At 41.2% G+C, this 14,268-nt stretch overlaps 1 protein-coding gene across 1 annotated transcript in view; it reads left to right on the top strand.

Annotated features, from left to right (window-relative positions):
- The window catches only part of LOC117948168 (membrane-associated guanylate kinase, WW and PDZ domain-containing protein 1-like), an 87,258-nt gene that overhangs the window by 54,267 nt on the left and 18,723 nt on the right, over positions 1–14,268 (top strand). Inside the window, exons 5-12 of the mRNA XM_034877682.1 lie at positions 35–302; positions 926–1,008; positions 1,582–1,617; positions 3,569–3,626; positions 3,922–4,013; positions 5,631–5,753; positions 6,350–6,535; positions 7,119–7,751. Of these exons, the coding sequence (XP_034733573.1) occupies positions 35–302; positions 926–1,008; positions 1,582–1,617; positions 3,569–3,626; positions 3,922–4,013; positions 5,631–5,753; positions 6,350–6,535; positions 7,119–7,751 (1,479 nt within the window). The remainder of the gene's footprint in view (positions 1–34; positions 303–925; positions 1,009–1,581; positions 1,618–3,568; positions 3,627–3,921; positions 4,014–5,630; positions 5,754–6,349; positions 6,536–7,118; positions 7,752–14,268) is intronic.

Genomic DNA, 14,268 nt, shown 5'->3' with positions numbered 1-14,268 from the left:
TTTTTTTTTTTTTGTTCCCCGTTGTGTTACCCAGGATCTTTAGTGCGTAGCCTCTTCCCCTCTCCTTTGTTGTGCACAGGTAACCCTAACGACCAGGACGAGAGCCGCGGCGGCATCCTCCGGCCGTACCCCGCACGTGACAATGCTCTATCCTGTGGTCTGAACAATGCGGCCACCTCCACCACAGAAAGCGGGCAGCAGACCCTTGCTGAACCGCAGGTCTCACCGGAAGACCCACAGGGGCCGCTGCCTGAAAACTGGGAGATGGCCTACACTGAGAGCGGAGAACTTTACTTCATAGAGTATGTATCAGCAAGCTGCAACATTTTAATTTGATCTGCTGCAGCACACTCTTTGCACTGCCTGAATAAACATTTCTCACCATAGCTCATACCGTAGTTGGTGTTTTCTGTATTTTACCTGCACAATTATCCCTTTTGTTCGTCCAGTGGCTTGTCTTCCCCCATGATTTGGTTTTTAGGCCTTCCCAGCCAACCTGCCCAGCCCCCTGGGTGCCACTGCTTTCCTGTTAATCCCTGCATGTCCCGATCTCTAAAGGAGATCACATCCTGATCACCTGACTACCTCCACCTCTCTGTCCTCTCTGCAGCACGGCAAAGGCACACCACCAGGACATGGCTGTGTATTTTCAGAGCTTGTATGTTAATTTCTGCTATCACTGATTTACAGTATGTTGTTGTTTAACAATAGAGGGAAATGTCCGGTCGTTTATTGTTGATATCCTGTGTGTGTCGCTCTGTTCTCATTTCTCTTTGCAGCGGGCGCCTTCTGTCCTCTGTAAACTTGCTGACGCGGTTCACTCTCTAATTCTTATTGATGCATTCACACACCCCTGCTGTGCTTTTATATCTCGGTTTGACAGGCTGTGTTGAATTATTCTGTTGTCTTGTTTGTTTCCTCTCAGCCACAACACAAAGACCACATCATGGCTGGATCCTCGGTGTAGAGACAAAGGCTCCAGGCCTCTGGATGAGTGTGATGACGATGGTAAGCGGCTTCACTTCATTGATACAATAAAAGTGTACATTTACACTTCAGCAAAGTGCTTTAGAAATCAGTGGGTGGTGTGTGCGGTCTCATACATTGTGCTCTACACTGTTTTTATAAAACAAAAGATTTGTTACGAGTCCTACATTTGCCATACTGTAAATAGTTGATTGTGTAATCTTTCCCAAAGATTATCACATAACAACATGAAAAACAATTACCAATTAAACAGCAACATTTTTGATTTATTCCAATTGACAGTGGTGTGGTTCAGAATCAAGAAGTCTGCTTGCAAAATTGCACCATCAAGTGGTGAAATTTAAAGTGGCACGCTGCACTTGTCTACATTGTTGCTGTTTGTTTCGATGTGGTTGTATCCTGCTAATAGAGGTTTTGAAACTAAGGGGTTTCTGTTTCCCTATTTGCTTTTCTCTGGACTTCATCACTTTGTCACTTCATTCTTTGTTTACTCTTGATTCCTCCATTCCCGACCCACCTCTCCTCTGCCATCCATCCCCTTTTCTATTCTTCATTTTGTTTTCTTTCTTTCATCCTGCTTTCATTTTGGAGAAGAAGGCATACACACGGAAGACCTGGAGACTGAGCTTGGTAAGGTTTCTCGATTCTTGTGCTTAAAACAAAAGTTGTTGTGGCCAGGTTGGTTCAGTGGTAGAGCAGGCACACATGTACTGAGCAGTTAACGCCTCGACGCAGAGGTCCAGTGTTCGAATGCCACCTGTGACTATTTCCTGCATGTCTTCCTCTCCCCCCCCTTTCTCTGACCTAACTGTCCTGTCAAAAATTAAAGGCGGAAAAGCCTAAAAAAATGATCTTTAAAAAAAAAGATTATGCTGCTGCTCCTTAGTCTCTAAAATAGGAGCTGAAGATGACTGCGAGCTAATGTAAATAAGGAAAAAAATGAATTTAATATGTTTCTTAGACCTAAAGGCTAAAACTGTACACTGTTTGTACAGAAAGCAGAAAAGATTTTCTCTTGTTTCCTGCTGAACAGACATGGTTTATGTTTGTGATGGTAAAAAAACATCGGGTGTAAACCTGACCATCATACATTCAGTCCAGTATGACTTTAATGTTATTGGCAGTTGGTTATATTAAATTTCTGTCTCTGGTCTCCAAATGTTAACCCTGCTCATTTCAGCATCCAGATGTATTATCATGTAAGATAATACTGTAATGTCTGTGATTAAGTCATATTTTTGTCACATTTGCTTTTCATGTAACAAATACAATATTCTGCTCCTCCCGCTCCACGGCATGCATTACAGGAGTTATTTGCATCAGCGACACCCTTATGAACTGATATATTTACTTCAAGTTGCTTCAGAGACAAATGGGAAATGGCTCGGCTGCTGATCCTTGTTCCTGTTGCAAGTTGCACAAACAACCCCATAATGGAACCAGAGCTCAGTCTCAAACAAGGCCCTAAATGTCTGGCTGTAAGCCTTTATTACTGCTGGCTGCTCAGATGCAGACAGTCTGTGATTATTGATTGTGAAATCCAAACTCTTATAAAAGTGTTTACTGGACCTGGGAGAAGCCCAAAGTAACACAAGGCGGTAATGTCTTTGTCTGAAATCAAATACAATGAGGAGGCGGAGGACTGAGATGTCAACATCTTAATGGGGATTTGTCAGTTTAATCCATCTTCATCTGTCCGCCTCATGCAGAGTTTTTCCAGACTTCACTTGTGTGTTGACCTCTTTGTTGTGTTCACACAATTTTTGGGAATTTTATTTCATTGTGGCAAGCATAATAAAAGTGGTTGTGGGCAGGAGAGTATGAGCCTGGTCATAATTTTTTTTATGCATGTCTTTTGACTAAGATATTCATTAGACACACAAGGGCCACTGGCACGGCTTTAAAGTGAGAGTTTAATGAGTCCTTGGCAAGTAGAAATCACAGCTAAAATTTAAGAAACAGGATGAAACAGAAAAAGTTGTTTCAAATAAAATAATAATGGTCACAAATTATCCAGTTTTATAATAGTAAAAGTCTTTGCCTAGTTCGGTAATTTAATTATTCTCGTTGATGGAAGAATTTAAAAGTACAAAATGCAGTGCCATAACTAACCATATTTACGAGCACAACACAACAAAACAATCTCTTACTCAGAACTCTGAAGAAAAACATTAACAAGGGTACAGCGATGATCTACGCCAAGGCCAATCCATTCGAAACTGTGACTGGTTCTTCTGTGTGCAATGCTACACCCTTCAACGCAGTTTCATGGAAATCGGTCCCGTAGTTTTTTCCAAAATCCTGCTGACAAACAAACAAACTGAAAACTTCACTACTTGCCGGATAAGTCATGTGAACTCTCTAATGTCAGAGATGTTAAATGCAATAGAGGAATGTGATCCAGTACAAATTTGCATACTATATTTGTATATTACTATACTGTAACTGTATTTTAATAACTATGTTTGCTACACTGAATGTTGTGGAATCAACCCAACCTCAGGATCTCACTTAGCTCTGCAAATGCCCGAGGTGCAAGTATTATTCTGTGTTTAATGGTGTGTTGCCTTCTGTATTTCAGAGCTGCCTCCAGGATGGGAAAGGATAGAAGACCCAGTGTACGGAGTGTACTATGTAGAGTAAGTTAATTACCCTATTCATGCAAATTGTCTAAATTAAATAAGAAGACATACTTAAGAAGACATTATAAATCCTCCAGGAAAAATAAAAAAATGTTACTCTGTTATTATACACATTACACACACACCTAGGCCCAAATGAACACACATGCAAACAGGACTTTGCATTGCATGGAGAGATGTCCATCACATTGATAAGAGCACATTTGATGAGCCTGTATATACGGTCATTTCTTTTTTTCCTAACACATATTTACTTCTATTATCTTGTTCCTTCTCCCTCTTACTGTCCCAGTCATATAAACAGGAAGACTCAGTATGAGAACCCAATGGTGGAGGCACGGCGTCGAAAAATCCTGGAGCAGCAGCAGCCGCAGCCTCCAGAAGGTGAGCGGTATATTCGAGGTTCGTTTCCTGCCCTGGCACGGCACCATTTCTTTCTTTCTTCATGTCTGTGAGTGTCATGTCCTTCTAGTTGTTCCAGTGCTCTCCTGGGTTTTGGCCAGATGCTTTTCTTCTCTATTTTGTGACTTAACTTCAATTTCTGTCAAGACGTGATGGGGAAAAAACATTTGTATTCACCAAATGCAAATTTGGATTCTCATGACCAAGTTTGACTAAAGTAGAGCTGGCCCAAGCCCAGGTGTCTTCTTTGTTCAGGTTTTAATTTATGTGATTTAAAATCATAAATGCTGTATATCATTCTGTATTTGATCATTTAGTTTGAGTTTACCATTAAAAGGCAAGGAAGAGATTTGTACTTTAGCCCAGAGGTTTTCACACTGTGAGGCACACCCCCCCGGGGGGGCCGGGTGGGAGTGACGTAAGGCAGAGATACTGTGGGAGGGGGAAGGGACGGGTGCAGGCTAGTGTTGTGGAAAAAACAGGAAGTTAGTTTTTGTAGTTCGGCCCAGTGATTTGACTCACTCACTCACTCGCACACACACACACACACACACACACACACACACACACACACACACACACACACACACACACACACACACACACACACACACACACACACACACACACACACACACACACACTGCTCTAAGCCATAAACATGAAGGGCCCTAGCTTGCATCTTGCATTTAAGTGTCACTTCAGTGCAGTTAAAAACAGTACAGTTAACTTTACTTCTCCATAGTTCTCCATTAACTTTAACAAAAGTGGCATCAAAGTCCGGCACAAAATTCTACAAATATGAGTAATGATTCTTCCTTTTTTAAAGGTTCCTTAATTGCAAATAGGAACCTCCAATAGCTAATTCTGCATACTTTGAATGGTCCCAAATTGCCAAAAATGTAAATACAAATATAGGCAAAAACAACTCAATCCATGGCAACATTACACTTTCTGTTTACATCCCCCAACGCTCTCAAATTAAGGGATCTGTATTTCCAAAAATTAGAGCATCCTTATCCCCAGAATATATTTAGAAAAAGAATAATAATGGGAGTGATGGCATCCTTTTAATATTGATTTGTTTCATGTTGCATTATAAATATTTTTTGTCTGTACTGTGCCTCAGATTTTCCCATCACAATGTTTTGTACCTATATTCCTGAAATAATGACACTCTCCTCTATCCATTTATATACAGATGTGTGCCCTGTGTTGAAAACCTCTGGACACTCGATTTTGTCTGAGCGGGGGGCCCCACAGTATCAAACTTTGAAAACCCCTCATTAAACATAAACTGTTTTGCATTTTACATATATTATTTTGCAGTGATGAAATATATTTTTACATTTGACATTGGAAGATTTACAAAAGTATCTTCCATTCAAGAAATAACACTAGTAGATGCTGATGTAAATGAGTAGCCAATTACAACTGAGGTGTAAAATACTTCCAGATGGCAAGTATGTGTGTGCTTAAAGCTCTATGTGTCTGTGTGTTGCTGTTAAGTGTTTCTATGTGTGGCATGTAAATACACCTTTGTATTGAGTGTGTGTTGGTAATGTGTTTGTGTGTGTGTGTGTGATTGTGTCTATACAGAGTGGATAGAGGAGCACTCATCAGCAGCGGCTCCCTTAGCAAACTATGCTCCAAACCACCTTGAGACCTACAGGGACCCGCAGGTCCCACCAACTCTACCTCCCATGCCTGCTGGAGCCAAACGTAAATTGTTATGTTTTAATAGACATTGTATATATTTCATTACCACTGATTGATTTTTCTATCATGTGTTCTCGACGCGATACATCATGTAGTTCAGATTAATAACAGAAACGTTTGTTTTTCTTCACTACATCTACATTGTAAATTTTCCCTTTGCTTTGACATTTTCCCTCTATTTTCTGGGGGTAAAAACAGTTTCATTTCTTCTGATTTGTTTAAACTCTTTTGACATGACATTTTGAAGGACACCACCAATTTTGGAAATTACTACAGTATGTGGAAGAATAAATGCATGCAGACAAAATATTGTTAGGCACATGTCAAACTGTCCGAGCTGTTCATGCATCAGCAAACACCTCTAATAAGACAAACAATCCATTGTTTCATGGCCTGTCACAGCTGATGATACTGGTGCCTAACATTTGAGGAATCAGTTGTGGTCTCCGCTTGCAGATTTGTTCACATATGACAATGAAGTCTTCAAAGTATGATCCTGATCTCAGAGACAAAATGGCAATAAAACTTTATTCATGAAAGTTGCATGTAGAATATGTGAATGGACACAAAAGTAAAAGTTGTTTCTCGGTGCTCTGCAGGAGGGAAGCCGTTCTTCACAAGAAACCCAGCGGAGCTTAAAGGAACCTTTATCAACACAAAGCTGAAGAAGAGTCGTCGCGGCTTCGGCTTCACTGTGGTCGGAGGTGACGAGCCAGATGAGTTTCTACAGATCAAAAGTCTGGTGCTGGACGGGCCTGCAGCCGTGGATGGCAAGATGGAGACAGGTGCAGTACATAACCAATGTCTACAGGGGGCACTGATTTCATTCAACACACTTTTTCCACTACTTCTGTCTAGTGTTACCTCACAGACATTGGCTTTTAAAGTCCTCGACAGCGGGGGCTGTACCACCGTAAACGCAGCACTTAAGGGCTCACTAGTTGGTTATTTAACCCTTTATACACATTTTCCATAGATCTACAACTTTACAGACCTAACTTACAGGAATAACTCATAATACAATGCGTTGTGATTTTAAAAAGGCAGTGACCGAGGAGTTGCATGTTTACAAAACAAAAGATGAGATTTTCCTGGTTATAAACATGCATGTCGCTTACCAGCAATGTAGATTTGCACTGATCTGTCTTATGATAACAAGAACAATAACAATGTTATAGGAGTACAATGCTAAATTGGTTGAGGGGGCACACACGGTACACCCATTAGGTTGCCTAATAAATTCATTACATTGAATGGAATTTCACACCAGCAGTGTTTTGACTTGACTTATGAGTTAAAAACCCCAGATACTAGCTGTTAATTTTGTAAATGTTGGCATCACTAACAGTGTAATTTCCCTTGGTGCAGGTGATGTGATAGTCAGTGTGAATGACACCATTGTGCTGGGCTACACCCACGCTCAGGTGGTGAAGATCTTCCAATCCATCCCCATCGGTTCCATGGTGGACTTGGCCTTATGCCGTGGCTACCCGCTGCCCTTTGACCCTGATGACCCAAACACCAGCCTGGTGACCTCAGTGGCGATCTTAGATAAGGAGCCTATAATCGTCAACGGACAGGAGGCGTTTGACTCGCCTTCCAACCAGGCCGGAGCCGTTAATGGCATGAGGGAGCTGCGGCCGCACAGCCCCTCAGCTGAGGTGGCGTCTAACGGCTCACACGGCTACTCCAGCGATGTGGTCACCCTGGCCTCATCCATAGCCACGCAGCCGGAGCTGATCACCATCCATATGGAGAAGGGCGACAAGGGATTTGGTTTCACGATTGCCGACAGCCTGACTGGAGGAGGGCAGAGAGTCAAGCAGATAGTGGACTATCCACGCTGCCGTGGCCTGAAGGAGGGGGATATTCTGATGGAGGTCAACAAGAGAAATGTGCAAAATATGAGCCATAACCAGGTGGTGGACCTGCTGAGCAAATGTCCCAGAGGCAGTGAGGTCACAATGCTGGTGCAAAGAGGTATGTATTACATCTTGATGTCATAAATCTGGATAAATAGATGCGAGAACTGGAGCTTTGTCGTGTAAGGATGTGCGATTAAGCACACAAAAGAATGTACTGCTGTCTACTAAACAGACAACTGAACAGACAACAGCTTTAATAGTTGGCATATAAAGAGTGACATAATGAGAAGGCAGAGAGAAAAGTGACGAAGAGAGTGGGTGGCAGGTTGAAAATGCTCGGATTGGATGGGATGAAACGAAGAGAGGAAATGAGACAATGGGCTGAGTTAGCATGGCAGTCGAGGAGCAGATGACTGTGGGAAGGAGTGGGAGGCTAGGTAGAGAGGCAAGACGGATATATGGGAGGGGGGGTGGAAGAGCACATTAGGTCAGGGACTTATATACGTTATGACTACAGAGGCTGCTGAATTGGACCTAAGAGACTTTGTCACTCTTAATGTTGGTGCAAAGGAAATATCGTTGTATGTTGTCTAAATTGTGAAGGGTGTGACTGTTTATTTTTTGCTCTGGATGTTTTATTTTATAAAAGCTGTACCTGGAATTAATAAGTCCTGAGAGATCATAGTCTGTCATCATTAACAGAAAATTACTTTTTCATGACTTTCATTTCATTGATTTTGATTCACAAATTGATTTCTCAGTTGGCTTACATTCTGCTGCCATACCGCTATTTTAATGTTTGTTAATTTAGTCACACTTTATTGTATTGTGTTTAGATGTGGAATTTGAATGCCGGTTGCTACCTTTTTTCCGGGATTATCAGCCTTTTCACTGCCACGCCAGGCTTTTGGCCTGGAATGACCTCGAGATAAATGTTTTTCTTTTTTAAAATGTCAAAACAAAACAGTTTGTTTGCCGGAGGGTAAACTGTCCACGCAGACACTGAATGAAACTGGAGGTCCAGTCCTTATTGTTGTTAAATTGCCGACCATGCTGGCTGACCCAGATCTCTATTAGTGGCAGGTTGGGATTTTCACCCCACATCATATATGCCCTCTAATGAGTTGACCCTGTGCACTGCTGCTGGAATAACGCTGCAGTATTGTGTTAAATGTCAGCATCATTATAGGCCTATTTGAGTGTGTCTTGAAAGAGAGAGACTGATATGGATGCAGGGCAATATTCCTGAGAGGAAGAGCAGAACAGAGAGGAAAGGAAATATAGGAGAGGATGAGAGGGAAGGGGGCTACAGGCAGTTACTTGGGCAGGCATGGCGACTGGCAGCAGAGTCGATCATCTCTGTTAGCTTTGACACTAGCCTGTCAGTAATATGAGCTCAGGTGAGAGGCCAGCTGATGAGGGGCAGAAAATGTACATGCACACGCAGCCAGGGTGTCGGTATTTAGATAATTAAGTTTCTATCTAAATGGTTAGAGGTAGGGCTGAGTATTGCTTGAAAATTGAAATAATGCAACACAAAACAATTTTAAACATAGTAAAACGATTTTTGAAAAATGTTTCTTACATATGTAAAATGTAAAATTTCTATAACATAGTCAATTTCCTTATTTGATGGCCAATGGGAGCCTGCTGCAAAATTCTGACAGCGTCACAAATTTAGGACCAAATTCCGACAATGTGACGGATCCTACGTTCCACGCATACCAACCAAAAACTTGACGCAGAACACAACGACCATGGCAACATTATCGGAAGCACTATTTTCACATATCATTTTAAGAAGGGGGGTGGGGGGGACATTCACAGACACAAACCAAAGAAAGTTCTTGGGACTGAAATAAAATAAACTTTGCAGAGCAAAATTTTCCAAACATAACAGCGGTGGAGACAGATGACGCAGGCTGATGGCGCGGCTCTGACTCTCAGTCAGACACAGAGTGCAACAAAGATTTTACTAGAACCACCTTGTGCATTGTCAGCAATAAACGTCAGAAGCGACTTCTTCAGTTAATCAGGCAATGGTGCCAAACACGTACTGGTTCCAGCCTCTCAAATGTGAGGATTTGCTTCTTTTCCCTTTTATGACATCATTATGAATAGATTAATTTTGGGGTTTGTACCGTTGTTCACACTAAACAAGCAATTAGAAGACGTCCCCCTGGGTTCTGGGGAATTAAGGGCGCTTTCTAGACTGAACAATTTATGTGACGATTCAAAATATATATCACAGATTAATCAACAATAGAAACAATCATTAGCTGCAGATGTACTCTATAATAACGGTTTTCGGGACTAAGGTGTGTGCTCAGCTTTCTGTCAAAGAATGATGTGGTAACCTTTCAAGTGATCGCTAGCAGCTAGCAAATAATCATTCACAAACAACAATTATGGGAGGAGCGGGGTAAAACAGATAAGAAGAGAGAGGAGAGGATGAGAAATAGGAAGGCCAGGGATCACGTTTTGAGAAAGTGGAGGAAGAGGATTAGAGGAGAGAGTGTGAGATTTGCTGAACAGCACAGGAAGTTCAGCGAGGGGAGCGTGTATGAGAGGATTGGTTTAGATAAGTATACGTGGAGGAGAGGAGGAGGAACAAGGTGGACTTCAGCTGGAGGAGAAGAAGCCTTAATCTGTTTATCTGTGACTCATCAATCTGCGCTGTCTGACTCAGAGTCAGCAGAGTTTTTAAGACAGGCACAAGGTCAAACAAACATCACACAATGCTTTTTTACGGGGATACTTTTCTCTCAAATGGGTTTATTTTCTGTTTCCAACAGAAATAGTTTTTACAGTTTTGGAAAAGATATTTAAGCAGTAGATTTAGTTGTGTCACAGAAGTTACATTTACAGTAATAATTATTTTTTAAGTTGCATTTCCTATTTATTTATTTAATTCTACACAAGATCAGCCACCAGTTTAGCCCAGGAGGCAGCATTGCTTTGAACGGAACAATGTCAGAATGGTTAGCTTGCGGGTAATCTCTGAAAGAAACACGGCGAGTTCAGAAGCTTCACAATTAAAATATTCAAATGCGTCACAGAGCATTTGCAGATACACAGGCTGTGGTGCATTTTGACATTACCTTTAAAGCTCCGTGCAAAGGCAAAACAGTGCATCTGAAATGAACAGAGTCCCATTTTAGTTTTGGATTGTCCAATAAATGTTCTCTAATTTCAACTCTGTGGTTGTCAAACACCTAGAAGAGGGAAGAAGGGCAACATGTAGTTAGTGCAATGGAAAAAGACAAGAGGTAGAATAGGCTGTGGTAATAAATGAAGTAGCTGCTAAACAACTTTGTGGTGACAGCTGTTAAAAAAAAAAAAAAAGCCAGATGTGATCTTCAAAGTTGGCAATCGTGTTTTTTTAGACGTCCACGTCGAATAACACTGCAAATATTCCGCAAGGTCTCAGATTTGGAAATATATTTTTATTAAAATAGTCATTTGCATGTGCAAATAAACCTGTTAAAAACATCTATCTTTACTTAAAGCTTTTCAATTCTGTGATATTTTTCAATATTGATAATATGATGTAATAATAATTCATATTACTTTTAAAGATAACATCTGGCGTTTTCACACACACAATCGTCTCCTGTACAGGAGGCCAGGCCATCTAGAACTCCTCCATCTTGTCTTCCCACTGCTGTTGCCATGACAATCGTGCACAGCGCTCCAGTCCCCTGAGAAAAAGAAGAGAGAAAATGAAAAGCCTGAGAAAGAGGGGATACAAAAATGTAGAGGAATGGAATAGGATGATAACCAGGAAGAGCGAAACAATATCATTTAGAGTAGATGAGGAGGAGCTACCGGATAATGGGACAATTAGAGCAAGGACAAATATTTGAAGGTTTGACTTAATAAAAGAGAACATGACTCATGTTGTACAGCCTCTAACAATGCATATAGCAAACCTGGAGGAAGGAGCATGTACTCGTTCTGTGTGGGCTCTATAGATTCACCAAGGCCACAGCTCCAGCGGCATACTGAAACACAGGGCCGTTCACCGTGCTGCAGATTCAGTTTGAAAAGCTCCAGCTTCTTTCAGTCCTTTTGCTTCAGGATGAAAGAATGATGTGGATGCACTCACACATTTGTACTCACATAATCCAGAAACACATTTTCCAGCGTTTTACTGAACTTGTGCTCTGACGTTGCTGATGTGTGATTTCCCGAAATTCAATCTATGTGATAAGTTATTTTGATGGGACAGAGGGCAAGGACATTTTTAAAGGCTAATTTAATAGATACAAAGGCAGGACCAACTCCTTTTATCACCAGTATCAGAAATCAAAATGATTGATCCCCAAAGGGAAATTCTGTAATTTGCACATTTACACACAAATTATACAACCTATTGAGCAGAAACACTACTCGGCATGCATTCATATTGCCAATAATTTTAATATAATTTATAATATGAACTTGTCTTTGAGGCTCTACATCTGTGCCGTCTTCCTTTTAGTGCTGTTCAATAATTTCCTTGATTAGCATAATTCTTTGTTACTCTGCTAGTTACTATGGACGTACTTTACTGTCTACTGTAAAAGAAGTAAAGGAAGCAACCTACTCCACACTGATGCTAAGAGCCAGTTTAGGTCACCAAACAACTGACGGCACTCCCTTTCACCTCCAATTTGTTTACTTCCTCCCTCATTTGAATTAAAATGGACACAGTCTTAGTCAGTCTGGTAGAAGGTTTCCTTAGTAATAATAAAATCAGGCCTTGTAAGCCAATGTTGAATCCTTAGTAAACAAGTCTTTTAAATGGAGCAGCATTCTGTTGTGGGGTGTTTACTGTCATTCAGCAGCTTCAACAGGGTAATAAAATATCAGGATAATGGCCTCTGTGCATAATGTAAATGCATTCATGCGGTTTGTGCTCTTTGCATAAATAAATGCTCACCTCCTTCCGTACCTGCCCGCGCTGATATTACATAGGTATAGCATGCATGCATTCATAGATGCTTAGTTGCGTGTCTGCAGAAACATGCAATTCCCAAATTTCTTTCGAGCTTCAGCTGCTCATAAATGTTACATTGAGCCAGATTCGATGACGTCTGAATTACACACATGCATCAACATCACAAAACCAAAGAAAGTTCAGCAGATTTAAAAACTGCATCATGCATGAAGATGCGTTACCACCGTACAGCATGTAAATCAGCTGCTCCAGCTGACACAGCTAAAGCGGATGAATGTTAAGTCGGGGTCAAGTTACGTCCGTTCCTCAAATCTTTATTCCCCTTCAGTTTCATGCCCAAATTTATTAACCATATGGCCATAGTTAAATTAAATTTCTATATGCTTGGTGCTAATTTCGTTGACCTTGTTGCCAGTTTGTAAGATTTTTAGAGGTTGTTTCAAAGTGAAAGTTTTTTTTATTGACCTCCCACGCTGTATTTCAGGGCTCCTGGGTCATATACGCTTCTGTTGAAAAGGAAAACACTCATTACCTATGATGTGTGTCCTTCCTGGGCCAGAAACACACACACACACACACACACACACGAAAATATTCATCAACACGTCAGCAGCTGGGATGTTCCACTTCCTCCAGTAACTGGCATGGGAGGGAGGGAAAATAAGGGGGATAAATTATGAATTGTGTAGAGAGAGGGGCTTTGCAGCAACAGAGAGTTTTAACATTTAATGTTTTTTTTGCCAATGCAGCATAAAGAGCCTAAGATGGATGCTAGCATGTTGTTGCGTGTGTTAATGTCGTCAATACTTCCAGTAGGTTTTTCTCTGTGCGTGCTCGGTATCAAATGTTGCAGAAAAGAATGATTTCTGTAGTAGTAATGCAGGAGAGTGAATAGATCAAACGTCTGATATTAATGTGGTGTGCTGCTCACACCTCTTATTTATATAAAAAAAAAAGAAAAGAAAAAAAGTATACTGCTGCCAATGCATACAGAACTAGTTGATTGCCTTGGCAACAGCAACTTTTTGTCACAATGTTGTTCTTGCATTCATTTGTCTATTTTTGTCTCAAAATGCTTTGCCTTAGTAAGTGGCAGGAAAAGTAGCACCGGTAAGGGAAAAAAGTGTTTCTTTGGAAAGCGAGTGTGTGGGGAATTTTTTTTTGAATGGGTTTGTGTTAATGTGTTTCAGGTAGAGGAACTGGGCTGTGATAGATGTGAGAATAAAAGCAGTTTAAGTGGGAATGTAGATGATTCCCTACACTGCTATGCTGTGAATCCTCTCCCCTGACAACTGGCTCTAAGTATTAATATTTAATTAGCACAAATGAGATTGATCTTCTTGGTGACTCTACAGTCTGTTAACTGGTATATAAGAGGGAGAGAGAGATAGAGACAGACAGACAGAGGGAGATGGTGCACGGAAGAAGAGGAGGAGGAGAGAAGAGGGGAAAACAAAGACACCGAGAGAAGATCAGCTTCTCAATGTAAGCTTTGAGCAAAGCAGAGGAGTGGAGAGGATAGGATACAGCTCTGTAGTTACTCTGAATATATGCAAAGTGAGGTAGAAGCTCAAGCTTTCCTTTGATATGACACACAAGCTGCTGAGCTCCTTCTCAGTGGGTTATAGTTGAGATTCTGCTGGAGAGCTTGTTTTGGAGACAGCTGAGAAGTAGAATGGAGGTGTGTGTGTGTGTGTGTGGGGGGGGGGGG

Source organism: Etheostoma cragini, chromosome 7, assembly GCF_013103735.1.
Source record: "Etheostoma cragini isolate CJK2018 chromosome 7, CSU_Ecrag_1.0, whole genome shotgun sequence".
Classification (NCBI taxonomy): domain Eukaryota; kingdom Metazoa; phylum Chordata; class Actinopteri; order Perciformes; family Percidae; genus Etheostoma; species Etheostoma cragini.
Note: the sequence above shows the minus strand (reverse complement) of the source record. Positions and strands in the feature narration are given on the sequence as shown.